Source organism: Natator depressus, chromosome 12 (assembly GCF_965152275.1).
Source record: "Natator depressus isolate rNatDep1 chromosome 12, rNatDep2.hap1, whole genome shotgun sequence".
NCBI lineage: Eukaryota > Metazoa > Chordata > Testudines > Cheloniidae > Natator > Natator depressus.
This window is the reverse complement of record NC_134245.1, coordinates 1,728,005-1,755,981: the sequence shown is the minus strand read 5'-3', so window position 1 is coordinate 1,755,981 and position 27,977 is coordinate 1,728,005. Positions and strand designations below refer to the sequence as shown.

The 27,977-nt window shown below is 48.3% G+C and overlaps 1 protein-coding gene across 1 annotated transcript; it reads right to left on the bottom strand.

Annotated features, from left to right (window-relative positions):
- Window positions 1–7: 7 nt before the first annotated feature.
- MLKL (mixed lineage kinase domain like pseudokinase) lies at window positions 8–27,627 on the bottom strand. The gene is made up of 11 exons (XM_074968319.1): window positions 27,588–27,627; window positions 24,943–25,401; window positions 22,866–22,982; window positions 19,534–19,726; window positions 17,660–17,757; window positions 13,346–13,481; window positions 11,841–11,925; window positions 8,525–8,673; window positions 6,347–6,396; window positions 5,606–5,746; window positions 8–1,830 (listed from the first exon to the last, which is right to left on the bottom strand). Exons 1-11 carry the CDS (start codon window positions 27,595–27,597, stop codon window positions 1,778–1,780), a joined length of 1,491 nt encoding a protein of 496 aa, XP_074824420.1. The 5' UTR covers window positions 27,598–27,627; the 3' UTR covers window positions 8–1,777.
- Window positions 27,628–27,977: the final 350 nt, after the last annotated feature.

The following is a 27,977-nucleotide window of genomic DNA, read 5'->3' as shown; positions in this document are numbered from 1 at the left end:
TTTCTCAGCTCATTATATTCACATGGGTATTTTGTCCCAAACTCTACTGCCCCTAACCTTCCTACCACCCAGGGGTTATAATTTCCAAAGGCAGATTGACCTAGGCTACCTGGGGTGCTGATAGTATAGCTATTAAATGTTGTTGCTTTTTCTTGCCTGGGCTCAAATATTTAGTTTTGTCCAACCAGGCAAAGATGGAAATAATTGGCTAAACACTCCTCCACCCCTTTGGAGCAGAGGTGTCTGTCGCAGTGGATCCAGCAAAGGCCAACTCCTAACGTGGGGCAATGAGGGTCTCTCTGCAGGCAGCAGGGGTGGGAAGAGGAAGATGATAGTTGAATTTGGGGTGGGGGACTACTAGGGAGGGGAAGATTCTATACTAGTAGTAAGATGCCTAGTCTGACATGTGATCCACTGTGTCTCTGGTCATGCAGGTTTCTGCTGCATTCCCCTTTCTCTTGCAGTGCTGGCTCAGAGGTGGACTTGGGTCCCAGATACTTACTTATCCATTGAACTGTGCATGCTTTGAGGGACAGCAGAATGTGGGGCATGCCACGATCTGATGCTGGACTCATCTTACAAGTCTACAATTTGGAATGTTACAGACCCTATGGCGTGCCAGGCCTCACAAAGGGGGAGGCATTGTGCTGGAGCTGAACACGAAAGTAGCTGGGCCCCACATAAATTTCTACTGCTTAGGAAACTAGCTAGTCCATAAGCAGATGTCACGTGGGGCTGGCAACTGTCTAAGCTTTGGGAAAAGTTGCTGGGATACTGTGCCTGGAACGGGGTGGGAGGGGGGATGTTTCTGGCTACTGGGAAATCTAAGTTCACCTCCCACATGGTGGGAACCACCTGACTTTCCTGACCTGCCCTTCTGACACCGCTGCCGCCAGCCCCATCCACTCCTGGTTCCCAACTCCTCCCTCCAGCTGGGAATTAACAGAGGAGAGGTAGGTTGCTCTGGTTGCTGAGTAACAGCCAGCATGGAGGGTCCCCTCAGCTTGGGGTGCTCTGGTAGCTCACCTTGTTTGGGGGAGGAGAGGTACTACAGGACACTGAGGATGATTATACTAAGTTTAATGTAGGGAGGGGTACTGTAGGGGAAGGGATGGAGGTCAGGAGTCCTTTGAGGGAGAGAGGCTAGAAAGTCATTTGGTTGTCGGGGAAGGGTAAGGGAAGATCACATATGATAACTCCCTCCAGTAATAAACACCTTCAGACTGACCCCCTACCTAACCTGCTCCCTACCTCAGCTACAAAGCCCCCCTGCAGTGCCAGGGACAAACACCTACACCTCGGAGCCTACCACCATTTGCCAAACTCTCTCAAATTTCCACATCAGTATTAGCCCCCAACCTAAAGCCAGTGCCGAAGCTGTCACAGCCTTACCTTGACTCCCCCAACTCTGTTGACAGTACTAAGGGAGCTTCCCTTCGGGATTCTAGGCTGGTCCCCCCTAAATGAAATAAAAATGGCTTTCTAATCTTGGGAGCATGCTCAGGAAGGGAGATGTTTAAGTGCTATAAACCATGTCCACAGTAAATTGCTGATGCAAAATTGCAGGCACAACTATTTAAAGGCTCAGAGTTGCACCCTCAAAGTTGGAGGGCAGGTCAAGATGCTGTTTAAAAAAAGCAGAGTATACAGATCTGGAAAAGTGTAACAAACTTCATGCTAGAGTGTCATGATAGACAGGGATGGAGCAGCCCGTGCTTTGCTCCTAACCACGCTTGCCTATTTTCTTCAAGGGATGCTTTGTGTTTGTGTCTTGCAGCTAGCTTGCTGTATTTATCTTGCCATAGATGGCTATCAGCGAGTCCACAATCTCTGCAGAAGACAAGCAGAATTTGTTTTCAGATTAGAATACTCAGATTTTTTTTTCCTGGCAAGATGATTGATACGTACTCAGTAATAGTATACAGGACACTGGATCACTTCATTACAGGCTCAACCAAAGAAAATGAAATCTGACTGCTTTATACTGTGCAGGAGCAACAAAAGAGGAACAAGCATGTACAGCAGAGACAGAGCCACATGGCGAAGGGATTGGGAGAGGCTGCAGAAAGTTGTTTTTTTTTTTTTTAAATAATGTAAGCCAGCATGATGGAGCTATCAAGAAGAGAGGGTAATGTAGAATACTAAGCACCTAGGGCCAAATGCCAGAAGGGGCTGACAAATTTGATGTTCTTGAGTGCCCTTTAGTGGCAGCTTTCATTATAGTTCTCAGCACAGGAAATTCCCTGGTTGATTATGCTACCGAAAACCTTTGTGCCTTTAGAGAGCATGGTGGATTACTAATGGCAAACCTCAAGGTCTCACTCTTTCCTTACAAAAGACTACTGAAATGGCTAGTGTATATGCCCCATATGGTGGGATGGTAGTGATTTAAAGAAAGTTGCCTCCTGCCTGATACACCGAGTGGGAGGAGGGGACAATCTCCCCATCACACAAGTCTTCATGGACAACAGCGGGTCCCCGCTCCCTTTTGTGCTGGTGCATCAAGTATAAGAAGGATCGGTCATTTATTTTTGTATGTGCTAAAAGCAACAGCAGTAAGACATTCCCAGAGACAGAACAGCTCCTACTACTAGGGACCACCACATAAAATTAATAGGCAGCAGGTTTAAAACAAACACAAGAAAGTATTTCTTCACACAACATACAGTCAACCGGTGGAACTGTTTGCCAGAGGATGTTGTGAAGGCCAAGACAATAACAGGGTTCAAAAAAGAATTAGATAAGTTCATGGAGGCTATTGGGATGGACAGGGATGGTGTCCCTAGCTTCTTGTTTGCCAGAAGCTGGGAATGGGTGATGGGATGGATCACTTGATGGTACCTGTTCTTTTCATTCCTTCTGGGGCACCTGGCATTGGCCACTGTCTGAAGACAGGTTTCAGAGTAGCAGCCGTGTTAGTCTGTATTCGCAAAAAGAAAAGGAGTACTTGTGGCACCTTAGAGACTAACAAATTTATTTGAGCATAAGCTTTCGTGAGCTACAGCTCACTTCATCGGATGCATTCAGTGGAAAACACAGTGGGGAGATTTTATATACACAGAGAACATGAAACAATGGGTGTTACCATACACACTTTAACCAGAGTGATCACTTAAGGTGAGCTATTACCAGCAGGAGAGCTGGGGGGGGGACATCTTTTGTAGTGATAATCAAGGTGGGCCATTTGACGTTCTTGTCAACCGCTGGAAATGGCCCACCTTGATTATCATTACAAAAGGTTCCCCCCCCCCGCTGGTAATAGCTCACCTTAAGTGATCACTCTGGTTAAAGTGTGTATGGTAACACCCATTGTTTCATGTTCTCTATGTATATAAATCTCCCCACTGTATTTTCCACAGCATACATCCAATGAAGTGAGCTGTAGCTCACGAAAGCTTATGCTCAAATAAATTTGTTAGTCTCTAAGGTGCCACAAGTACTTCTTTTCTTTTTGTCTGAAGACAGGATACTGGGCTAGATGGACCTTTGGTCTGACCCAGTGTGGCTATTCTGATGTTCTCATATACTGCAGTTTATTGCTCAGAGTGAAAGGCCCAGCCCCAGATTCCACAGCACCAAGGAGCTGCTCTCATCAGAGCACAGTATTTTTGATGCTGTTGATCTCAGAAAACCAGTGTTAAGCTGGGGTTTCCCCCAGCTCTGAGTATGGCAGTGACTATGTGAATGAATAGATTTAATGAGAGGATAGATATGACTATACTAACACCCATGTTAAGCCTCTGAACAAGCTCAGTGTGACCTTGATGTGAGCTGGCGGTTCCATAGTTAACAGAAGTGTCCTCTCCCCTGAAAAACCTGCTTGCTTCCTGGCTGATTATTAAACATTTCATCTTCCTTTCCGTTCTTCTGCAGTTTTCCCCTTGTCTGGTCCTTCCTCATTCTCTCATTTCATCCCTTGCTCTTTCATTGTTCTCTACTTCCTCCAGTCTCCATTTCTGATCTCTCCCTTTAATTCCCCATTTCTTCTAGCTCAGCGTTTCTCAAACTGTGGGTCGGGACTCCAAAGTGGGTCATGACTTGATTTTAATGGGGTTGCCAGGGCCAGCATTAGACTTGCTGGGACCCAGGGCTGAAGCACTAGCTCCAGCTCCACCTGGGGAGGCAGGCTAAGGCTGTGGCCCCCTCTCCACCCTACCTGGAGCAGCAGGGCTTGGGCTGCTGCCTGCTTCTCACCCCCACCCAGGGTGGTGGGGCTCGGGCTGTGCCTCCCTCCCAGGGTCATGTATCAACTTTGTTGTCAGAAGGGGGTCATGGTGCAGAGAAGTTTGAGAACTCCTGTTCTAGCTCCTTTTCTCTCCCTATACCTTCACTCTCCCAGAAGATGAAGCTTGACAAATTCAAACTGGAAACAAGGTGCACATTTGTAACAGTGGGGGTCATTACTAAGGCTGCGAGTTTGTCACTGAGGTCATGGATTCCGTGACTTCTGCACTGGCCGGTGTGCCTGGCTCAGGGGCAGCTCAGGCAAGCCCCTGCATCGGTCACATGGGCCACTGCTGGGCCACTGCTCTCCTTCCCCCTCCCCCTCCCGTGCAGCAGCAGAGTTTGGGTGTAGGAGGGGGCTGGGGAGCAGGATGGGTGAGGCAGGCTCTGGGCAGTGCTTACCTGGGGGGCTCCCTGGAAGTGGCAACATCCCCCTTGCTCAGCTGCTAGACAGAGGTGTGACCCGGCAGCTCTGCACACTATCTCCACCCAGAGCGCTGGCTTCACACAGCCGATGGGAGCTGTGGGAGTGGTGCCTGCAGGCAGAAGCAGCGCGCAGAGCTGCCTGGCCACGCCTCCTCCTAGCAGCTGAGCAAGGGGGATGTTGCTGCTTCCGGGGAGGCCCCCCCCAGGAAAGTGCCGCCCAGAGCCTGCCTCACCTTGTCCCGTGCCCCAACCCCCTGCCCCCTCCCATACCCAAACTCTACTGCTGGAGGGAGGGGGGAGGCATGGAGCCAGGTAGGGAGCTTGCTGGCCCCACCAACACCCACTGCCTCAGCACCAGTGGGGGTCCTGGTCTGTGCGCTGCCTTCTATCCCCACCATAGTACCCAGCTCCCCCCCGCCCGTATAGTAAAAGTCATGGACAGGTCACGGGCTGTGAATTTTTGTTTACTGCCTGTGATATTAAAAATACCTGTGACTAAAACGTAGCCTTAGTCATTACCCACTGGAACAATTTACCAGGGGTGTGGGGGATTTGCCATTACTTGAAATCTATCAAGCAAGACTGGATGTCTTGCAAAAAGATGAACCACTAGTTGTTATGCTTGATGCAGGAATTACTGGGTGAAGTTCTCTGGCCTTTGTTATACAGGAGGTCAGACTGGATCATCACTGGCAGTTTCAGGGTTAAAGTGCACTTGACCCACCACCCTGGTTTTCCTCAAGGGCACCCACTTAAAGGTTTCAGTCTTTCTAGCCATCTCCTCTTTCAGGCAGAGACCCCCATCCCTCTCCCTCCAGACTCGGGGTTTAGGCTTGCAGTCCCTCCACTCCTCCCTGGGATTTCCTCAGCAGGTCTGACCGGGGACAAGCAACAATCACCTGGTAGCTAGTATTGCTGTAGAGTAAAGGGAAGCAAACATGGGACTCCATCCTACCTTCAGCAGAAGGACGTTGCAAAGGCTCAAAGGCCCGGCACTGATTGATGACATCCCGCAGGTGGGAGGGGCAATCTTCCCCAACAGGAGCCTGGTAACGTTGCTCATAAACTTTCTGATAGATCTCTTGGGAAGTACAGCCTAACACAACACACACAAATTGGGACGTCAGGAGGCACCGACTTGTTTTGGATTCCACAAGAAGGTACCGGAGAGGGAACCTAATTCAAGCATTTAAATAGAGCCTCATGCGGCCTGCCAAGCCCACAGCAGGGAAGAGCCAGGATTGAAATACTCATTATGCTGCGTCCATGAAAAACTCATCTGCTATGAACCCTGCCTTAAGGCCCCAATTCCACAGCACTTAACTTCAATAGTAGCGAAGCACATACCTAAGTGCTTTGTTGAATACAGATGGGATTACTTATTTGCTTACAATTAAGTATGTGTCTTTGTAAGTGCTTTGCTGAATTGGAGCCTAAATTCCAGGAAAGATTCCAGAGTTAAAGCTACTTTGCTGCCTGGTCCAAGTGGATACAGGCATGTCGGACAGTCGTTCAGTCATTTCATAGCCCCTCTGGATCTGAAGCTCCTGAGCACTAGGTAGCAATAGGGAACATTTGCCAAGAGGTGCATTTGATCCCAAATATCACCTTGCATCAGCAGAACACATCTGGACTGGCCCCTGGGCCTTTACCCAGGTGCTTGCAGTATGACAGAAAACAAGCCCTTGTTGCCCACCTTCAAATGGAATTTTGCCGGTCGCGATCTCCCACAGGACGATCCCAAAGCTGAAAGGACACAAACAGGCCTGCTGAGCATCAAAAAAGCCTCCTCAACCTCCCTCTGATCCCTCCTCCTATGCTCATCAGCTATGCTGCTTGCTGGATAAAGTGTTGAGAAGGAGGGTGAACCACACCCTCAGCCACCTAACAAACATCATCTCTGAGCACTCCCTCCTTCCCCGTTTAGGAATCAGCATGTCAGGCTGATTTGTGAGCTGCTCTCCCACACAGCAGACTCATCTTCCACTCCGGACCCACCGGGCTGGCTCCTGTGATTATTCCAGAGAGTCCATCTAACTTAATATTGACTTCTGCCTACCTGTGTGCCCGATCCCTTTGGGAAGAGAACTTGGCAAGTGAAATGTCAAAAGCTCTTCCATTTCCTATGTGGTATTAATTTGTACTTTGGTAGCAGCCTCCATCCACAAAGCCCTATACAAACATTAATCAAGCTCTGCCCTCCTTGTAGGGTGTCTAAGTAACACTGTTCCCTTTTAACAGAAGGGAAAGCTAATGGAGAGAGAGGTTAAGTTAGTGGTAGAGTCAGTAATAGAACTCAATCACAGAATCATAGAATATCAGGGTTGGAAGGGACATCAGGAGGTCATCTAGTCCAACCCCCTGCTCAAAGCAGGACCAACACCAACTAAATCATCCCAGCCAGGGCTTTGTCAAGCTGGGCCTTAAAAACTTCTAAGGAAGGAGATTCCACCACCTCCCTAGGTAACGCATTCCAGTGTTTCACCACCCTCCTAGTCAAAAAGTGTTTCCTAATATCTAACCTAAACCTCCCCCACTGCAACTTGAGACCATTACTCTTCGTTCTGTCATCTGCTACCACTGAGAACAGACTAGATCCATCCTCTTTGGAACCCCCTTTCAGGTAGTTGAAAGCCGCTACCAAATCCCCCCTCATTCTTCTCTTCTGCAGACTAAACAATCCCAGTTCCCTCAGCCTCTCCTCATAAGTCATGTGTTCCAGTCCCCTAATCATTTTTGCTGCCCTCCATTTTCCAATTTTTTCACATCCTTCTTGCAGTGTGGGGCCCAAACCTGGACACAGTACTCCAGATGAGGCCTCACCAATGTTGAATAGAGGGGAGCGATCACATCCCTTGATCTGCTGGCAATGCCCCTACTTATAGATCCCAAAATGCCATTGGCCTTCTTGGCAACAAGGGCACACTGTTGACTCATATCCAGCTTCTGGTCCACTGTAACCCCTAGGTCCTTTCTGCAGAACTGCTGCCTCGCCACTCAGTCCCTAGTCTGTAGCGGTGCATGGGATTCTTCTGTCCTAAGTGCAGGACTCTGCACTTGTCCTTGTTAAACCTCATCAGATTTCTTTTGGCCCAATCCTCTAATTTGTCTAGGTCCCTCTGTATCCTATCCCTACCCTCCAACGTATCTACCTCTTTTCCCAGTTTAGTGTCATGTGCAAAGTTGCTGAGGGTGCAATCCACGCCATCCTCCAGATCATTAATGAACATATTGAACAAAACCGGCCCCAGGCCTGACCCTCGGGGCACTCCACTTGATACTGGCTGCCAACTAGACATGGAGCCATTGATCACTACCCGTTGAGCCCGACAATCTAGCCAGCTTTCTAGCCATCTTATAGTCCATTCATCCAGCCCATACTTCTTGAACTTGCTGGCAAGAATACTGTGGGAGACTGTGTCAAAAGCTTTGCTAAAGTCAAGGAATAACACGTCCACTCCTTTCCCCTCATCCACAGAGCCAGTTATCTTGTGACTCTTGGTTCCCATCATTTTGTGCCAAGCAAGTCACCTACAGAACCTGTCTAAAAATCTGTCTTTTGTAGGAAACTCTGTCTGCAGCAAGAAGAAAAGGAGTACGTGTGGCACCTTAGAGACTAACCAATTTATTTGAGCATAAGCTTTCGTGAGCTACAGCTCACTTCATCGGATGCATACTGTGGAATTCACAGTATGCATCCGATGAAGTGAGCTGTAGCTCACGAAAGCTTATGCTCAAATAAATTGGTTAGCCTCTAAGGTGCCAAAAGTACTCCTTTTCTTTTTGCGAATACAGACTAACACGGCTGTTACTCTGAAACCTGTCTGCAGCAGTGCATCCAACCTTTATGTATTATAGTCCAGCATCCCCATACCTGTATATTTCACTGGGCATGTCATACTTGTGGCTCAGGGAAGCTAGGCCCAGGGGAGAGATGTAAGCCGAAGTAGGGACATCTGTCAATTTCTTCTTGCAGCTCCTCTTAATGGATGACTCAGTTTTACTCAATTCAAATCCTGACAGCTGATCAAGGGAAGGAGAGAAAGACAAAGGGAGGAACAGCATGAGCTCCATGCAATCAGGGCCATGCAGCAATGATTACATAACTGGTCCTTAGCTCAAGGTTAATGAGCTGATTTCCTTTGGGTTATATGGTGGCCTTTTCATTGCCAGGGGACCAAGCAGACCACTGCAAGAACATGTTGCAGGGCCCTCCTGTTCTGCTGAGTCCTCTGCTTTGCCGTGCAGGAGGTCATGGGTTTGATTCCCACTCCTGGGTCTTATAAGTGTAAGGCTGATGTGCTTGACCCCATATTGAGAAGGGAAGAAACAAGGGAGAGGGCGTGTTTCCTGGTGCACCACCATGATCCCCTCTGGCCAACTGATGGAAAGAAGCTGTCTTATCTAATCCTTGTGTGGAGATATGATGGCCACAATATCGGTAAGATTAAAAAGGGGGTAGAAGCAGAGATCCTCAAGGATGCAGATAAATCATAGAAATGTAAGACTGGAAGGGACCTTGACAGATCATCTAATCCAGTGGCTCCCAAACTGAGGTTCACAAACTCCTGGGGGTTCGCAGAACGTTACAGGGGGTTCGCCAGAAAAATGTCACTCATGGCGGCCAGAGGATCCCGGGCATTGGAGGCAGCAGGTGGGACCCGGTTGCAGGGCAGACAGCCCGAGCCCCAGGGAGAGCAGGGCTGGGCAGTTGGGGCTAGCAGCCTGAGCCCCGGTGGTCAGCGGGACCTGCAGCCCGAGCTCAGTGGAGCTCAGTTGACTGGGGCAGTCAATGGGGTCCAGCAGCAGGAGCCTTGTGGAATGCGGAGGAAATTTAAACTTAAAAGCCCTGGAAATATTCATTTTTAGGAGGGAGTTCACAAGATTTCAAAATTTAGTGAAAGGGGTTCGTGGACTGTTAAAGTTTGGGAACCACTGATCTAGTCCAATGGTTTTCAAAGTGGGGTACGCATACTCTCATCAGGGGCTACACGAGAAAAATCCTGTAATGGCAGACAGCTCACTCTATTTAGAAAGAATTGGCAATCTAATCATAGGTATATTATGACCCTATCTCAGATGGGGGTATGCAGCAGACTACATTATTTGGAAAGGGGTTCACAGCCTAAAAAGTATGAAAACCACTGATCTCGTCCAATCCCCTGCACTGAGGTAGGACTATCTAGACCATCCCTGACAGGTGTCTGTTAAACCTGTTATGAAGGAGATTCTGTGACCTCCTTAGGTAATTTATTCCCGTGCTTAACTATCCTGACAGGACATTTTTCCTAACGTTCATCTTAAATCTCCTTTGCTGCAATTTAACTTCTGTCCTCAGTGGTTAAGGAGAACAATTTATCACCCTCCTCTTTATAACAACATTTTATGTACTTGAAGACTGTTGTGTTCCCTCCTCAGTCCTCTCTTCTCCAGCCTAAACAAACCCATTTTGCCCCCCAAATCTTTCCTCATAGGTCATGTTTTCTAGACCTTTAACCATTTTTGTTGCTCTCCTCTGGACTGTCTCCACATCTTTCCCAAAGTGTGATGCCCAAAACTGGACACAATACTCCAGTTGAAGCCTTATCAGTGCTGAGTACAGTGGAAGAATTACTTCTTGTGTCATGCTTACAACACTCCTACTAATATATTCCAGAATGATGTTTGCTTTTTTTGCAACAGTGTCACATTGTTGACTCGTTTAGTTTGTGGTCCACTATAACCCCCAGATCCTTTTCTGTAGCACTCCTTCCTAGGCGATCATTTCCCTCTTTGTATTAGTGCAACTGTTTATTCCTTCCTTATTGTAGTACTTTGCATTTGTCCTTATTTTATTTCATCCTATTTATTTCAGGCCATTTCTCTAGTTTGTCGAGATCATTTTGAATTCTAATCCTGTCCTTCAAAGCACTTGCAACCCTTCCCAGCTTGGTATCGGCCACAAACTTTCTATTTTCTATGCCATTGTCCAAATTGTTTCTGAAGATACTGAATAGAACCAGACCCAGGACAGATCCCTAAAAGACCCCACTTGATATGTCCTTCCCGAACCATGGAAAGGGTACATGCTTGGTACCAGGGATGGGGCTCTTAGGGTACGTCTGCACTGAAAACATCCCACTGCAGTAAGTCCCAGAGCAAGGCCTACAGACTCGGGCTCACGCTACAGCGCTAAAAATAGCCATGTAAATGGTCAGGCTCAGGCTGGAGCTTGGACTCTGAAGCCTATCTCCCTCCTGAAGCTTCAGAGCCTGAGCTCCAGCTGGATCCAGAATGACTACATGGCTATTTGTAGTGCCATAGTGCGAGCCCAAGTCTGCAGACTTGGGCTCAGAGACTCATTGCCGTGGTTTTTGTATTTTTTAAAGTGAAGACATACCCTGAGGTGGGTACTGTGTGTTTTAAGATCCCATGTTGTTATGACAATACTCTGTCATTCCTCAGTTCTGCTTCTCCTCTTCTTCATGCCATTCATCCTCACCTTGCTTGTGGCAGCTTGTCTTTAATCAGCCACTATCCCTGCATGAAGGGCTGATGGAAACATTTTCACTGAGGCTCATATTTGCAAACCTGGGGGCTTAAAGCTAGACACCCACATCCATATTTAGGTAGCTACATAAGTGTGGGGCTGGGGCCATCCTTTTGTTCTGTGTTTGTATAGCACCTAGCATGAGGGGTCCTGATCCACAAGGAGGGCTCCTATGCACTACAGTAATAACAAATAATAAATAACAACGTAGCCGGCTTTTCAGAGATGATGTTCATCCAATATTCCCATTAAAGTCAAGAGGGAATTCCCCGTCAGAGTCTGCAATGCAGCAGTGCATTTTCAATATAAAAAGCAGCTGCATGTTAAAAATTTTGGGACTGTGTAGAACAGCCTGAAGTTAACATCTAAATAAACACACATAGACTCCTGTGCTGCTTATACTGTCCTGGGAGGAGGGCTGGAAAGGGGAAGAGGTTTTAAGGGGGGTGGGGGGGAAGACGGTGTAATGGCAGGGGTTTTGGCCATATAATTCAGGTGTCCCAGCTCCATAGTAAATTAGCACTGAAAGAATAGATGCTTGAGGTGTTACTCCGGAGGCCATGGCGTCCTTCTGGGAGGCAGGGAGGGAAGGTGAGATGGAATAGATAGTCACAAAAGCTTTCAAACCTCTCAAAAAGTCTTCTCACAAGACAGCTCTTACCTTCACACAGTAACCTTTAGCAACCAAAAACTTGGTACTATTGATGCATCCATGCAATTTAGACTTCTCCCCCGTCTGGTGCAATCTACAGCCAGTCAGAACCAAGAGCAGAAAGCATTAGCAATGGATCCATTGCCACCTTCCCTCTCTCTGCTCCCACCCAGAACAGCGACAAGAACGGACCTTTGGACACTACTGAGCATTCAGAAGCCACCCCTGGTGTGCCCAGTTATTCTGGGACAACAACCACAAATCAGACCTTTCCAATGGCTACAAGACAATCATTTTTTGCCTGTAAAGTGGCAAGCCAGTGAATGCCATTGTCAGAGCTGCCTAGGACCAGCAGGCAGTAACCAGTCTGTTACTGGGCAGTAGTCCTAATGATCTAGTGATGTTCTATAAGGTACTTCTGGAAGCAGCAGCACCAGGTATCTCAGGAGAAAGGCTCTTTCTACCAGGCTTCAGGCCAGATTTGCAAGCCAAGGGCATCTGAGAATCTGGGCACTTTCTTATCTCAACCCAACCTCCCATCAGTTCTCCCGCTGCCTGTTTCGATGTCATGGGATTTGTGGATGGTGAGGGTGACTTTAACCACGGTACCTACACCCCATCCACCCTTGCTCTTCTATAGACGAGACCAATTCAGGCATATAGTGGGACATCAGAAAATGAATTCATTTGTCTTCAGTCATGCTTGGTATCTTGTCACAGACCTAGATGCCATGCCATGCTTCCGTTTCCCCTTTTTATCATATAAATAAATCCGTCTTTGCCTCTCCCTTATTCAGGGGAATCTTCATTTACCCACAACCATTGAGCCAACATCAGAGAATAGTCCAAAGCTTTGTTTCTTCCCTACCAGAGTCTCTTGCCTCTTCTGACCAGTCATTTGCCAGAAGTCCCTCTTGTCTCTCAGACTCCATTGCTCTGGTCCTGCCCATGCTGGGGTTTAGTCTCTGGTTAGCTACTCTTCCTCAGAGCACTAACTTTTCAGTAACTAGCCTCGCTCTAGGGCAGTGGCTCTCAAACTTTTTCACTGGTGACCCCTTTCACATAGCAAGTCTCTGAGTGTGACCCCCCTTATAAATTAAAAACACCTTTTTATATATTTAACACCATTATAAATGCTGGAGGCAAAGCGGGGTTTGGGGTGGAGGTTGACAGCTCATGACCCCCCATGTAATAACCTCACAACCCCCTGAGGGGTCCCCAATCCCCAGTCTGAGAACCCCTGCTCTAGGGGGTCTCTTTCCTTCTACAGCCTACCCTTCAGCCGTCCCACTCCCTTCCCAGAGCTAGGCACAGACTGTCAGGGACAGATTCCTTTCCCACTGGCACTTTCCTTTTTATACTGTCATAGCGTCCTCCTAATTCAGCTGTTTCAATTCTAATTAACTAAAGGGCACTCCCATGAGCATCTGATTGCTCCCAGGTGCAGCCCATCGGGTCATCATGGGTCAGCTGGGCTCTAATTCTTCTAAAGGGCCAGTGGCCCCATGACATACCTGTATAGGCCTCTGGCCGCATCCAGCGCCATCCTAATGCGAGTCTCCCAGGGGAGCTGGGGTTTCCTTGTCAGCACGTCCCGCAGGGTCCCCTTTTCACAGTATTCCATGACAATTGAGAAACAAGGGCTCGAACCTGATCAAAACAGAAGCCCAGTGAATGGTGACCTGAGCTGAGGCAACTCACGTGTTTACTTCATTCTCCATTAGAAATGCAGAATCCTGGTTAATGCAACTTTAACTCTGCACAGTTCAAATCAAGCATTGTCAGGAGATTCAGGAGTGACAGTTCTTAAGGCCCTCTGATGTGCCCACGTTGTGGGCAATAAGAAATATAAGAATGGCCATACTAGTCAGATTAATGGTCCATCTTGCTCAGCATGCTGTCTTCCAACAGTGGCCAATGCCAGGTGCTTCAGAGGGAATGAGCAAAACAGACAATCACCAAGTGATCCATCCTCTGTTGTCCACTCCCAAGAGACCAGACCTGACTCCTGCAACCCATGCAATCCCTGGAGTTGCTCAGATGTAACTGGGAAGAATTTTTTGTAAGGTTTACACATGGCCACCTGATGGAGCAGTCAGAAATGCCCCAGGTAGCCAATGAAGGGAGTTAATATTGCTATCGCTAAAAAGCCTCCACAAATTATTGATTGCACAGGCCGGGCTGACAGGAGGGAGAAAAAGGGAGCACGATTGTTTTGAAAACCCGAGCTTGGGGGGCCTCCAAAACATTTGTAACATCTGTGTAAAAATAAAGTGAAATGGGAGAGGGTGTGACCCCAGTAAACATGATGTGTCAGGGCCTGAGTGCATGGGCAAAAACCCGAAAGCACACCTTTTTAATCTCTTATGCTGCCATTTAATTCCCCGTCCCCAATTTATCAAGGGCCCGATTCTGCCACCTCCATTCACACTGCACAGTCCACACAGGCTGAGCTGCCCCCTTAATTTACCGATTATCCATATTTACCTGGGGCTAGACCTGCCTTATAGCTGTGAGTAGGGATGGTACGGAGCTGGCCCAGTGGGAGCACAAGGAGGCATTGTGCTCAGGGAAGCAGTGCCTCCTGAACTTCCCACCAGGCAGGGAAAGAACACCCATTGTGCCACTCCTTGGGAGGGTATGATCCCTTCCATGGCTAGCCAGCTTCATGGACTGGTGCAGGGGGATAAGAGTGAAACTATTGGGCTGCCTCCTCCCTCCCCCTTGTGGGGTGGCTTGAGCCCCAGACGGAGCTGGCAGGGAGCAGCCCCTGTGCTCAATAGAGCTCAGAGACTGCAGCTGTGGCTGGCCCAAGAGGAGAGAGCACTGGGGTGAAGGAGCGTAGTGACCATGGACCAGAACTGAGGTCAGTACTTGACTACTGGAGTTAGCTTCACCACCATGGCTGCCACCCCCACTGTTTCCTGGGCTCTGGAGCCTTTGTCAGCCTGATCCTGAGCGATGTCCTGCCCAGATGGGCCAGAGAGAGGGACCCAGATGACGTCGCCACCCTACTGGCTCCAGCTGAATCCCAGCCACACCCGGGGTGACACAGGATCAGACTGTAACAACAACAGCTCTAGCCCATTGCAGGTAACTGCTTCTCTTTTCCCCAGCACAAGAGTTATTACCACCTTTGATACCTTCTAAGGGACTGTCAGACACTGGGCTTTGCCTTCTCACTCCAGCTAAAGGGAAAGGGAACAAAGGATGTTGTTACAACAGAACCCTTATTTAATGCTTTTCAAAGGCTTCAACTGCTTTTCCTTCTTTTCTGTATCGTTAAGAAAAAGGTTCAAGGGATTTTTAATGGTGTGTTTGCCATGGTATTAGGCAGGCTGAGGTCTCTGTATCCCAAACCTTGTCTAACCCTGTTTAATGCTGGACAGTGACTGGGTTATGTTTGGCCCATATATTCCATCTATATTCCATCTATATTCATACAACTTTATTGGGTCAAATGCTAAATGATATTTAGTATAAATAAGAATGCTAAAGCAGCTTTTATTTTAGGTGAAAGGGCACTGCTATGGGCCATGCACTCACTCTGGGCTTGGTCCCTCCCAGTGTCCCTTTTCCCTTGGAATGCTTATGGTCACAAGGAATGAGTGGAAATGCATGAAAGAGTAATTGATGATGAACCTTTAATTATATTTAGCAAAGTACTATATTATATATAATTTTACGTAGCCTTATTCCGTTAAATGGAGGTCTGTTTCCAACTCCTTCTCCCATTGGCCTCTCACATGTCCTGCTTAGAATGAGGGCATCTGCTTGTGGATCTCAACAGGTTTTACCAGAAAATGTCCATCTCAGACTGGAATCTTCTACTGTGACCTCAGATCAAGAAACTGAATTATTGGTCCATGATGAGCTACAGCTGACATGCTGGAATCTCTGACTGGACAACAGTGTCCCCTGTGGCAGAGTAGGCGATTCAGTGAGCCCCACAAAACCTAATGCTAACTACGCAGAGAGAAGTGTGTGGGGGGGGGGGGGCGGGGTGGTATCTCTCTTGTACCACCAATGACATTTGGAGTTGTATCCTGCTCTCTTCCTGGCATTGGCCATCTAGAGAAGGGGAAGTGAAAGATTCCAAGCTTGAAGTACAACTCAGAGAGAGAAAAGACCAAACTTGCCACACTGCATGTGAAAGAGCTCCAAGTTACATCTTATCATCAATAAAGCCACTGGTAAAAATCAACTTTGTTCCAAACTAAGACCAATCACATGAGCTAAAGAGCTTGAGAAGTAAAAGGTGTGAAAACCATTGTGGAGCAATTCAGAGAGGCTTGAATCACTTCAACACCCTTTAGAGTGTGTGCGTCTCTCTTTGCAGATCACTTAACTGTCCCCTAAAGTAGACACTAAATTCCTAAGGCTGTTATTTAAACAGTAAGAGATCTCCAAACCAGGGTTGCTCTCAAGCTGCTACAAGTGTGGGACTCTATCAATCATCCTGTGTCCGTGCCAGGCTGTCAGAAAGATGCAGGCAAATGTGTTAAAATGGGGAGGAGAAATAAACTAGATCAGGCGTTCTCAAACTTCATTGCACTGCAACCCCCTTCTGACAACAAAGTTACTACATGACCCTGGGGGGCGGAAGGGAGCAGAGCCCGAGCCCCACCTCCCTGAGTGTGGGGAGAGAGGGGCCCACAGCCCGAGTCTCACCACCCCAGGTGGGGGTGCAGTTCGGACTTCAGCTTCTGCCCTGGGTCCTAGCAAGTCTAATGCAAGCCCTGGCGACCCCATTAAAATGGGGTCACAACCCACTTTGGGATCCTGACCCACAGTTTGAGAACCGCTGGACTAGATAAACCAAAGTTTGATGTAATTTCTGTGAAAAGTGAAGTTAATAGAAGAAAGCAGTTTGAGAAGGAAGTTACTGGCAAATCTTTTTAAGAGCTGTACTTCCTTAAGGGCAAGTAACAGGCTCTGAGCTAACTGGCTTAAATAAAAGGGAATGGCCTCTCCCCTTAACTTTCCTCTAAAACTCTAAGAGAATTGTTTTCTAAACTTGTTCAATTTGAATTCATTACTAATTGCAGTAATTGGTGAGCCAGATAAATTGAACCAGTGCGTTATCTCAATTACAACCTTAATTCGACCATTGTAAATTAGGTTAGGATAATTATAAGTTAAATTAACCAGTGACATGTTGCTTAAACTGATATTTGTTTGCCAACTACTTGCTTAATCTTTTAGTGCATTCATAAGAGATACACTGAACTGGTTTGTATCTCAAAACTTCAATGCAGACAAAGTAACCTACATAGGGGAAAAAGGTAAAACCATTAAAGATCATTCCTTAGCCTGTACTATAGTTTAGTTACTTAAAATAACATTGCATTGTTCCTGCAGAAGACAGCTCCCAGTGTCTTCCTTCTTGTGGAATCTGAGCGAGGTTCAGCCACAGGCTGGCCCCATGTCACTTAAGGGAATGAAAAGCAGACACAGCTCAGCTTCACTTTGCTGGATATGTACTATTGGAGTCATGAATCCTGCGGAGAGTGGAAAGGGGTGGCCAGAGCAGGGCCCTATCCCTTCAGGTATATTCTTGGCCATGCCAGCTGTGGTATTACATCATGGGCCTTCCATCCCTGTTGGCTGGCTTTGCCCATATCTCGTCATACCCATCCGGACTGTGGCTGTGTCACGTTTGATGTGGCAAGCGTGGGCTGATGTCTGGACTCGCGCATTCAGGCACCTCCACGTGTGCAGCAGCCGGGGTGACAAACGCTGTGCTAGGAGGTGGGTGCAAAGAGGTGACATGGGAGCCTGCTGTGGCGAGTCAGTGACTGAGATCCCACCACACCGGGGCCCCTTACCGCTCTCATCGATGCAGATCCCGTACATACGAAGGATGTTCGGAGACTCAAACTTCTTCATGGTTTCAATCTCCTTCCTGAAAATCTCCCTCACCTTCCTGCAACAGGCAGTAGAGCCGTCAGGCCTCTGGGCAGAGTGGGTCTGTGAGAGCTAGTGGGGCAGGGACAACCCCCTCCTCCAATACAGTCCAATGGTGGGGCTAATCTTGGTAACATGGCTTCCAACCCCATTCCAGGCTTCCTCCCCAAGCCTGAAGTATAGCAGAGAGCAAGCACACAAATCCCCCATTAACTGCATTTTGCTATCTTTGTAGTTCTCTAAAGAGTAGCCACCTAAGGAGACCAGTGGTTTCCTGCTCTGTGAGACTTCCCAGCATGCACCTTGCTAGCAATGTGGCAGCCATCACTCATTGGCACTGGAGACCGGTGTCCATGCTTGGGAGGAGTAATGCACGTCCATTCCCCTAGCATTCCCCTAGCATTTTCTTTTCAGTACCCTTCACCCACCAGGGTTCCTTGAAAACCGCAGAGAACCTCTGAACATTGGGAGGAAGAAAGCAAACAACTCTCTCCCACAGCCCCCGCCATAGCAAGACGCCATGTCTGAAGATGAATGGCAGATGTGATGGCACCAGCAGAAGGAATGCTGGGATGTGTCAGCTGGTGAGTACTTGGGGCCTGATCTCTGGGGAAGGAAAACTAAGTTAAAAGGAGTAATGGGCTTAAATTCTCCCACAGCCTGTCAATTTGGGCCTTCTGCATCCAACGAGGATGCCCTATTTGTGTGTAAACTCCAATGAAGTCCCTTGTGTCCATCTCCAGGAGCTGCACTTTTGGGAATCAGATCCCATTGCATTTTCCAGGCAAACTAGGAGACAACCCCAGGATCCTGCCCAACATGCCCTCTCCCCACAGGACAAATTCTAGTGTTTGAGTCATGGGTGGGCAAACTTTTTGGGCTGAGGGACACATCTGGGTATGGAAATTGTATAGCGGGCCATGAATGCTCACAAAATTGGGGTGCAGGAGAGGGTGAGAGCTCCAGCTGGGGCTGTGGGCTCTGGGGTGGGGCTGGGGATGAGAGGTTGGGGGTGCAGGAGGATGCTCCGGGCTGGGACTGACGGGTTCGGCAGGCAGGAGGGGGATCAGGGCTGGGGCAGGGGGTTGGGGTGCAGGCTCTGGGCCTCAAGCAGCTCCCGGAAGCAGTGGCATGTCCCCCCTCTGGCTCCTACGGGGAGGCATGGCCAGGCAACTCTGCATGCTGCCCCATCTGCAGGCACCATCCCTGCAGCTCCCATTGGCGATTCCCAGCCAATGGGAGCTGTGGGGGCAGCGCTTGGGGCAGGAGCAGCATGCGGAATGGAGCCCCCTGGCTGCCTCTACGCATAGGAGCCAGAGGCGGGACATGCTGCTGCTTCGGAGCCAGGGAACGCATGGAGCGTGGTAAGCTCCCGACCCCACTCCCTGGCTGGAGTGCCAGAGCAGGGCAAGCCCCAGACCCCGCCTCTTGACGGGAGCTCGAGGGCTGAATTAAAACGTCTGAAGGGCCAGATGTGGCCCCTGGGCTGTAGTTTGCCCACCCCAGTTTGAGTTATTATAGTTAGATTGCTGCTTTTGGTTTCCCTCATCTTTGTGGTTCTTACTCCGCCTTCCCTGCATAACACCAGACAGGCGCACACAGAGAGCAGCAGTGTTTTGCTATCAACTTCAGCAGGGAGAAAGCAAAGCTACTTTGTCAGTGGCCAGTTTGTCTCCCTGCTGAAGAACCCCCTATCTTCAGTGTCAAGGCCTTTCTCAGTGATTGAGGGAGAGGATGACAGCAGTCCCCTCCTCAGTAGTTACATTCTTGTTGGGACCTTTGCTAAATAACTCACTCGGTGGAGGTGATCACAGGGTTTTTGAAGACTTTGATGGCAACAGGGTACTTGTAGAATTCTCCTTTGTAGAGCGTGTGGCTTTTGGATTCCATCAGGAAGGTCCATGAGGTTTTAGTGAGATCCTCCATCCTAATCTCAGTGATTTCCTCTCTTGGAACAGCATTGTCCTTTTTCATGACTGCGTCCTGCACTGGGACAAAGGGAAACAAAGAGGGGGTGTTAAATGATGCTCTTGGTAAGAAATCTCTTCCTCTGGCTATGCTATGGAGTCCATGCCAGCAGACTGCCCTTTTGCTGATGCAGTGTACGACGACAGAAGGAGTTTTTCTGCTGGTGTAGAAATACCACCTCCCCAAATGACATTAACAGCTTTCATCAGCATAGCTGTGTCTATACTGTGGTTTTTGTCAACATAGCTGTGTCGTCAGGGTGAGGTTTTCCCCCTCACATCCCCAGTTGATGTAGCTATGCTGCTATAACTTCTAAGTGCAGACCAAGCCTCTCTCTGCCTTCCCAGCCTGTAGGAGAAATAACTTGCTTATTTCATAATTTGTTGTATCGATGGAGGCACTTGACCTAATCTAGCCAATGAGTTTTTTATACGTGCTCATCACCACAGCATCCAGATTTAATGATTCAATGGCATCTTCCGACATATGTCCCTAGTTTGGAGACACAATGGCCTGTCATAATTTGTCTCTGGATAAACGAACGTGGCGTGGAGGGAGCTCCACATGACCTGTACAGCTGCTATATGGCTTCCCTACGGCTTGTTGCAACTGTGCCATAATGGAGAACAAGGCCTATGCAGTGAGATTTCAGGGCTTTACCTCATAGACTGAGACTTTAAGACCAGAAGGGACTATCATGAGTCATTATGAGTCAGCAATGTGCCCTTGTTGCCAAGAAGGCTTACGGCATATTGGGCTTCATTAGTAGGAGCATTGCCAGCAGATTGAGGGAAGTGATTATTCCCCTCTATTCGGCACTGGTGAGGCCACATCTGGAGTATTGCGTCTAGTTTTGTTCCCCCCACTACAGAAAGGATGTGGACAAATTGCAGAGAGTCCAGTGGAGGGCAACGAAAATGATCAGGGGGCTGGGGCACGTGACTTACAAGGAGAGGCTGAGGGAACTGGGCTTGTTTAGTCTGCAGAAGAGAAGAGTGGGGCGGGAGGGGAGATTTGATAGCAGCCTTCAACTACCTGAAGAGGTATGGAGCTCGGCTGTTCTCAGTGGTGGCAGATGACCGAACAAGGAGCAATGATCTCAAGTTGCATTGGGGGAGGTCTAGGTTGGATATGAGGAAACACTATTTCACTAGGAGGGTGGTGAAGCACTGGAATGGGTTGCCTAGGGAGGTGGTGGAATCTCCATCCTTAGAGGTTTTTAAGGCCCGGCTTGATGATTTAGGGATGATTTAGTTGGGGATTGGTCCTGCTTTGAGCAGGGGGTTGGACTAGATGACTCCTGAGGTCTCTTCCAACCCTAATCTTCTATGATTCTATGATCATCTAGTCTGCCCTCCTGGACATTGCAGGCCCATAACCTCTGGCTGAGTGACTGAAGTCCACAAATCTTGATTTAAAGACTTCATGTTACAGAGAATCCACCATTTACTCTAGTTCAAATCAGCAAGTGACCCGTGCCCCATGCTGCAGAGGAAAGTGAAAACACCCCAGCGCCCCTGCCAATCTGACCACGGGGAAAATACCTTCTCAACCTCAGTTATAACAATCAGTTAGACCCTGAGCATGTTGTTGAGACCCACCAGCCAGACACCTGGGAAAAAATTTGCTGTAGTAACGCAGAGCCTGCCCCATCTAGTGTCCCATCTCCTACCCTTGGAGATATTTGCTAACAGCAGTAGTGAATGGGCCATATGCCACATTGTAGGCAGTCTCATCACACCATCCTCTCCATAAATTTATCAAGCTGAGCCTTGAAACAAGCTAGGTTCTTTGCCCCCACTGTTCCCATGGGAGGCTGTTCCAGAACCTCACTCCTCTAATGGTAACAAACCTTTGTCTAATTTCAAACCTAAACTTGTTGATGGCCACTTTATATCCATTTGTTCTTGTGCCAACATTGACCCTTAAGTTAAATAACTCCTCTCCCTCCCTAGTATTTATCTATCTGATGTATTTATAGACCGCAATTATATCTCCCCTCTGCCTTTGTTTTATTAGGCTAAAGAAACCAAGCTCCTTGAGTCTCCTCCCTTAAGGTAGGTTTTCCATTCCTCGGATCATCGTAGTAGCCCTTCTCTGCTCCTCTTCCAGTTTGAATTCATCTTTCTTAAGCATGGGAGACCAGAACTGCACACCGTATTCCAGGTGAGGTTTCATCAATGCCTTGTATAATGGCAATAACACTTCCCTGTCTCTCCTAGAAATACCTCACTTGATGCATCCTAGGATTGACTTAGCCTTTTTCACAGCACATCACATTGGCAGCTTATAGTCACCCAGTGATCAACCCATACACCCAGGTCTTTCTCCTCCTCTGTCACTTCCAACTGATATGTCCCCAGCTTATAGCAATAATTCATGTTGTTAGTCCCTAAGTGCATGATCTTGCACTTTGGACTATCAGATTTCATCCCATTTCTATTACTCCTGCTATCATTAAAAGCGCATCTATTCCCACTTTCTCTCCTACCATGAGTCACTAATGCCCAATATCAAGAAAGTACCAGAACTATATTGCAGGAGCTGGGTCTCGGGAGCTAGCCGAGTAGCCTGGGGGTGACGCTGTGCCCTGCCAGGTGGGAATTGCTGAGTCTGCTTGTGTCTGGCTCTTAGCGCTTACAAGACATAAAGGAGCAGACTGAAGTCACATCATTGACGACTCAGGATGGCCAGCACGTGAGCAGTACTGAAACTCCTTGAAGGTGGTTCAGCCCTGCCCTCCTGGAAGGGATGGTGGGGAGGGATGCAAAGGCAGCACAGAGATGCTTTGTCGCAATGGAGAGATCTAGCCTTTAATGATTCCTCCCCTCCCGTTCCACACCAAGGTAACCCCTCTAGGGAAGACTTCTGCTGTGGGGAGGATGAGGACCCTGGATGGATGTTGTGTGGGGTTTTGCAGGCTTGACAAGGTAAATAAGGAGCCATCCAACATAGGAAGCAGAGCTGAACTTGAAAGGAGCCCGTGGAGGCACCAAGTACTCCACCTATTCTTAATCCGATCCGTCAGGACTGCAAATCCCTCCAGTGAACTTGCTTACCCTGAGCCTGGAGGATGATTATTCATTGTCAGCAGTTCGCAGCCCACCCTTGCCCTGGGATGGGTATGCCGGAGGGGAGAGAGGCCTGATGGTAACTTACACTTTTGCATCATTTGGCGAACTTCTTCCACCCTGCTTCCCACATCCTCCACCTTTGTTCCCACATGTCTGACATCATTATGGACATTATCCACTGCATCTTTGGTCTCTGTACTTCCTAGGGGAAAGGAAGAAGCAGAAAGTCAAGGTCATTAAAAGAACTTGTGGGATGGATGCTTGTTGAGCACCATTGGGGTTTGTTGCATGGCATAGTCTTCCACATGGTCTGGGCACCAGGGGACTGACTGAGTGTGCCCTGAGACTGGGCTGTGTGGGCTGCCAGAGAGGTTTAGTGGGACTGGCCTTTCATGCTGTTAATTTTTCATCTGGCTTAAAGTGCAGTTCTGCTCTGAAAAGTGACTCCATGAGAATCGCCCTGCCGGGCTCCTTGTTTATTTTCTCTTAGCAACTCCAGAGCCAGTGTGCTTAGTGTACAAGGGGAAAACATCTGACCTGCAAACTTGGATCTGAAAGTCACGCTAGGCTCTTCCCTTCTTCCGTGTCAACACTGAGACTCAAATTAAGATCTCAGCAACACCTGTCCCAGCCCAATTGTCTTCAGTGTAACTGACTGGGACATAGTAAATAATGCAGTGGATCTATCCATTTTCTCAGACACCTATCACCGTGGTACCTAAGCACTGATGCAGAAGAAGGAATCAACTTCAGCTCCCTCTCCCATAGCTGTGTTGACTCAGCAGGGGCAACGCAGGAGTAAAAAGCAGAAGAACGTATCATTGTCAGCACAATAACCTGGCAGCAGATCTGCTGAGTGTGAAGGGGCCATTTTTTCATCATTGCTTTTCAGAGTAGAACCGTGCTGTACAAGGCAGCTATCGCCCCCTCCATCACTGTGCCAGGTCTTAGAATGCTGCCAGCCCCCAATATCTTTTGGAAGGTTTGAGGGTGGCATTTTTAGTTGCACTTTTGTAACTTAGGAGTCTACTGAAAGTCAATGGGACTTGGATCTCCTAGGTTACATAGACGCCTGTGAAAATCCCACCCACCAGCACCAGTCACTTCCTGGTTCACATCAAACAAACACCTCCTCCTTGTGGGCCATTATTTTGCTACTTTGAAACCTGAATCTGTGGCTGCAAGGTCACAGCTCTAGCGCTGTCCTTCCGACCACTCCAGGTCCAACCCCAGCCCCTTCTGGACCTGGAATGTATCACTTCAGAGAAGCCAGAGCCCTGAGGTTTCTCTTAGATTCAGAGATTCCAAGGCCAGGAGGGACCATTGTGATCATCTACTCTGATCCCCTATAGAGCACAGGCCAGAGACCTGCCCCACAATAATCCCTAGGGCAGATCTTTTAGGGAAACATGCCATCTTGGTTTTAAAATTGTCTGATGGAGAATCCACCACAACCCCTGGTAAATTGTTCCAATGGTTAATTAGTCTCGCTTAATTAACTCCTTATTTCCAGTTTGAATTTGTCTGGATTCAACTCCCAACCATTGGATTGTGTTAGACCTTTCTCTGCTGGATTGAAGAGCCCATTATTAAATATTTGTTCCCCATGTAGGTACTTATAGATGGTAATCAAGTCATCCCTTAACTTTCTCTTTGATAAGGTACACAGATTGAGCTCCTTGCGTCTATCACTATCAGGCAGGTTTTCTAATCCTTTAATTATTCTTGTGGCTCTTCTCTGACCCCTCTGCAATTTATCAACATCCTTCTTCCGTTGTTTGGCACTAGAACTGGACACAAGATTCCAGCAGCGGTCACACAAGTGCCCTGTGTAGTAGGTGCCGGTGCCCTCTAGCCTGCCAATAGACCTGCTGGTATGGTTAGATCAAGGGTAGAGGAATAGGTCTGGGTCCTGTGCTCTTGAAGGGCTCACAGAAGTGGTAGAACTGCATCAGCCAACATCACGACATTGTGACACAAATGGCACATCATTGATCTGGGTCCCTTGTAGGCTTAGCCTGTTCCTGTTTGAATGTGCAACCCTCGGGCCAAAGCTGAACCTTGCAGCAGAAAGAGGAAGCGGAGCCAGACATGCTGGCTACAGCCATCCCAGCTAATTCCCAATTGTAAGGTATGTGAGAGTCTTAAAAATGCATATTCACTTGTGAGCAGCTCCTCCCAGAGGGCTTTATCATCCTTGGTGTCCTGGCTGTCCTCCCTGCTGCAGGTGTCTCGCTGAAAGGTCTCAAGGAAGGACTGTTTATTCTCAGCCTGCAGCAGGAGGGACAGCCCTTGAGCAGCATCCCCAAGGCGCTCGTTCACTCGCGCAAACCCCTCCACGACATCGCTGGCTTTCAGGAACTTCTGCAGCCAGTTCGTCTGGCTGTACTTCTTCACCAGCTCCTGGGCCTTCTCCAAGGTCTCCAGCAGCTGCTGCAGCGTCTCTTCTACCTGGGAGGAGATTTGTTTCGGAGGCTGTGCCCTGAGGACCTCCACAGGCCTCAGCAGGATGTGAACGCGGTACACAAGACGGCGGCACTGGTGCTTACAGCACTTCACTTGTTCGCACTGGGCGTAGATGATGTGGGCCACACTCAGGACCTTCTCCACTACCTCCATATCTGAAAGGAATGGGATTCATCTATCAGTAACATGGCACTCCCTGTGCTGAGGATTCCTAGCTCCCAAGACCATTATGACCATCTGCTGTGACCTGCTGTATCCCACAGGCCTACCCTCTAATAGCTGCTGTTTGACTAGAGCCTCCATCCAACCTTGATTTAAAAATGGCCAGTGATGGCGAATCCACCACCCCTTTGGCATGGGAAGGGGATGTTATTTTCCTTTATTGCTTTTGTTTTGAAGTGATAGGATTTATATTAGATAAATCCCCCCTCAGTCCCTTCCTACCTTTAGGTGCAAGAGCCTTCTCCTCTGCAATCCCTGCCAGGTGGGACAGCATCCCTGTACCTCTGCCTCACTGACCAGTGACAGATGAACCTCCCAGGTAGCTGAAATTCAGGCCTATGCAGAGGGCTAGCACTAAGCCCCAGTGTTCTGCTTAAGTCCAACTTAAGTCCTGAGGGTGCCATGGGCTTGTGCAGGCTTTCTGCCACAGGGATGACTTTCACCCCAGATTCGCAGTTGGGGTTCATTTTGGATGAGCACGTGAGCAGTCAGCTTCTTGTGCCAACTTAGTCTGAGCCACCCAACCTTTCTGAGGCTGGTAGTAGAAGCCCTGTGCACCAACTGAGGCAGGAATTGCAAGGGCCAAAGATGTGTCCAAATATTTCAGAACCTTAGATGCAGAACTGGACAAGGGTCAGGACTGGGTACATTGTGCAGTTACCACATTGGCACGTCTACACATACAGAGAGAGAGAGAGAAAGAGAGAGAGTCACACTTTTTGCAAGCTCAATTCTAAAAATCAGGCCCCAGAGATTAGAAGGGGTGAAAGGGCTTCTGATATTTGTGTTTTCCCAGACCGATCTGCCCATCCCTCATAGACTTTTCCAACAGACTCTGAAAATACCTTTGCCTAACATATGTGTTTTATATCTCTCCCTCCCTCCCTTATTTTTCTTATAACAGGGCACTGCACTTTATTTACCATACGTCTTCACGCAGTTGCGTTTTAGATATCGTGTACTGTATTCTGTCATTTCTCACCATGTTTTGCGCTGCTGCTAGAAAATATGCTCTCTGTAGGAAGGCTATTCATTAACACGTGAATGCATTGTACTCTATAGCTGACACTATGCTACACCAATGAGGTGTCAAGGTTACTGAATTACATTCTCAAGACAGACACATTTGCTGTGCCTTGGACATTCCCTCCATGAGGCTGCACACCCTGCTTGCTGTGTGACTTGCCACAGGATGACTTTATCTTTCATTGTTCAAAGCAATAATAGTCTCCAGGGGCCAGATCCTCAGCTGGTGTAAATCAGCATTGGTTTCAATCAAATTACACTGATTTTAACTAACTGAGAGTCTGGTCTGATTTGCCCCAATCTGAGCTCCCCACTCATTTTTGTAATTCAGCCTTTACTCAGGTGAAACTCACCGTGGAGTCAGCGGATGTTTGGCCTGAGTCAGTACAGAATAAGGACCTCAGGGACTGGCCCATCATCAAAACAAATAGACCACATGTGCCCTTCTATTGGAGGGCCTGCTTTGCTGCCACCCGGCCCACCCCTCCACCCAGCCAAATATGCACTGGGTGGGGAGAATTCCCTGTGAAGTCTGTCACTAGCAGGTCATACAGTCTGAGTAATGCTTTGCTCCCCGCTGGCCCTCTGAGGGCACAGTGTGACCCTGCTTAGCCACTCCTTTTCTGAGCATCCTTGCAGTCAACGATGCAAACATGGACCGCAGAAATCTGCATGTTCGGAGCCCACCCACAGAGACCGGCTCACCAGATCCCAGGCAGCCTTTCTGGGTACTTTCCCTTCTGTTGCCTGTCTGCCTTCTCTTTCACTTTTGAGGCTAGCCGAAGGGGTTGCAGTCAGAAGACGACTCCTCCAAAGCTGGGCAGAAAAGAGAGCTGTCTGGGAGCAGCTGTAGCCTATCCCAGGAGCCTGCCTGGCTCTAATAACTCTATACTTTGTGTCTCGGTCAGGGCTGAGGTTCAACAAAAGCATTTTAAAATTGTAACCAGTTTCTCTTCCCTTCAGAGATCAGCCTGGCACTTCCCAGCTCAAAGCTCCTTCCTCTCTTTAGTGTAGTAATCAAACAGACAAACTTACCTGATCCCCTGCCAAGCTATTTCTGTCCTTGATCCCTTCTCTTGTCCGAGAGACCTACCGAGTATCATAGTAAACTTTTGAGAACGTCCCTCTGCTTGTCTCTCTCCCAGTTTGGCCCCTCCTCCCTGACGAAATTTTAGGATTATGCAATTCTGCAAATCTGTTTCCTCTTTTACAGCCATCTCTGCATTGGACGGAAGCTAGTGGCTTTTCTTTTCATGCAGGAAATTGTCTGTGGCTTTTCTCGCTCTGGCCCTCAAGAGAAAAGGGATAGGGCAGATCGCATCACTCGTTCGTTGTTGTTTTTAAATAAAAGAGCGCAGTAAGAAATAATGCAGGAGGAAAAGCTAAATTTAACAAGGACCTAGTTAGTGGCCAAGAGACCCAAACTCTCCAGAGAGATCAGCCCCTCTCTATGAGCTATAGCATGTTCTGATGTAGCTTAATG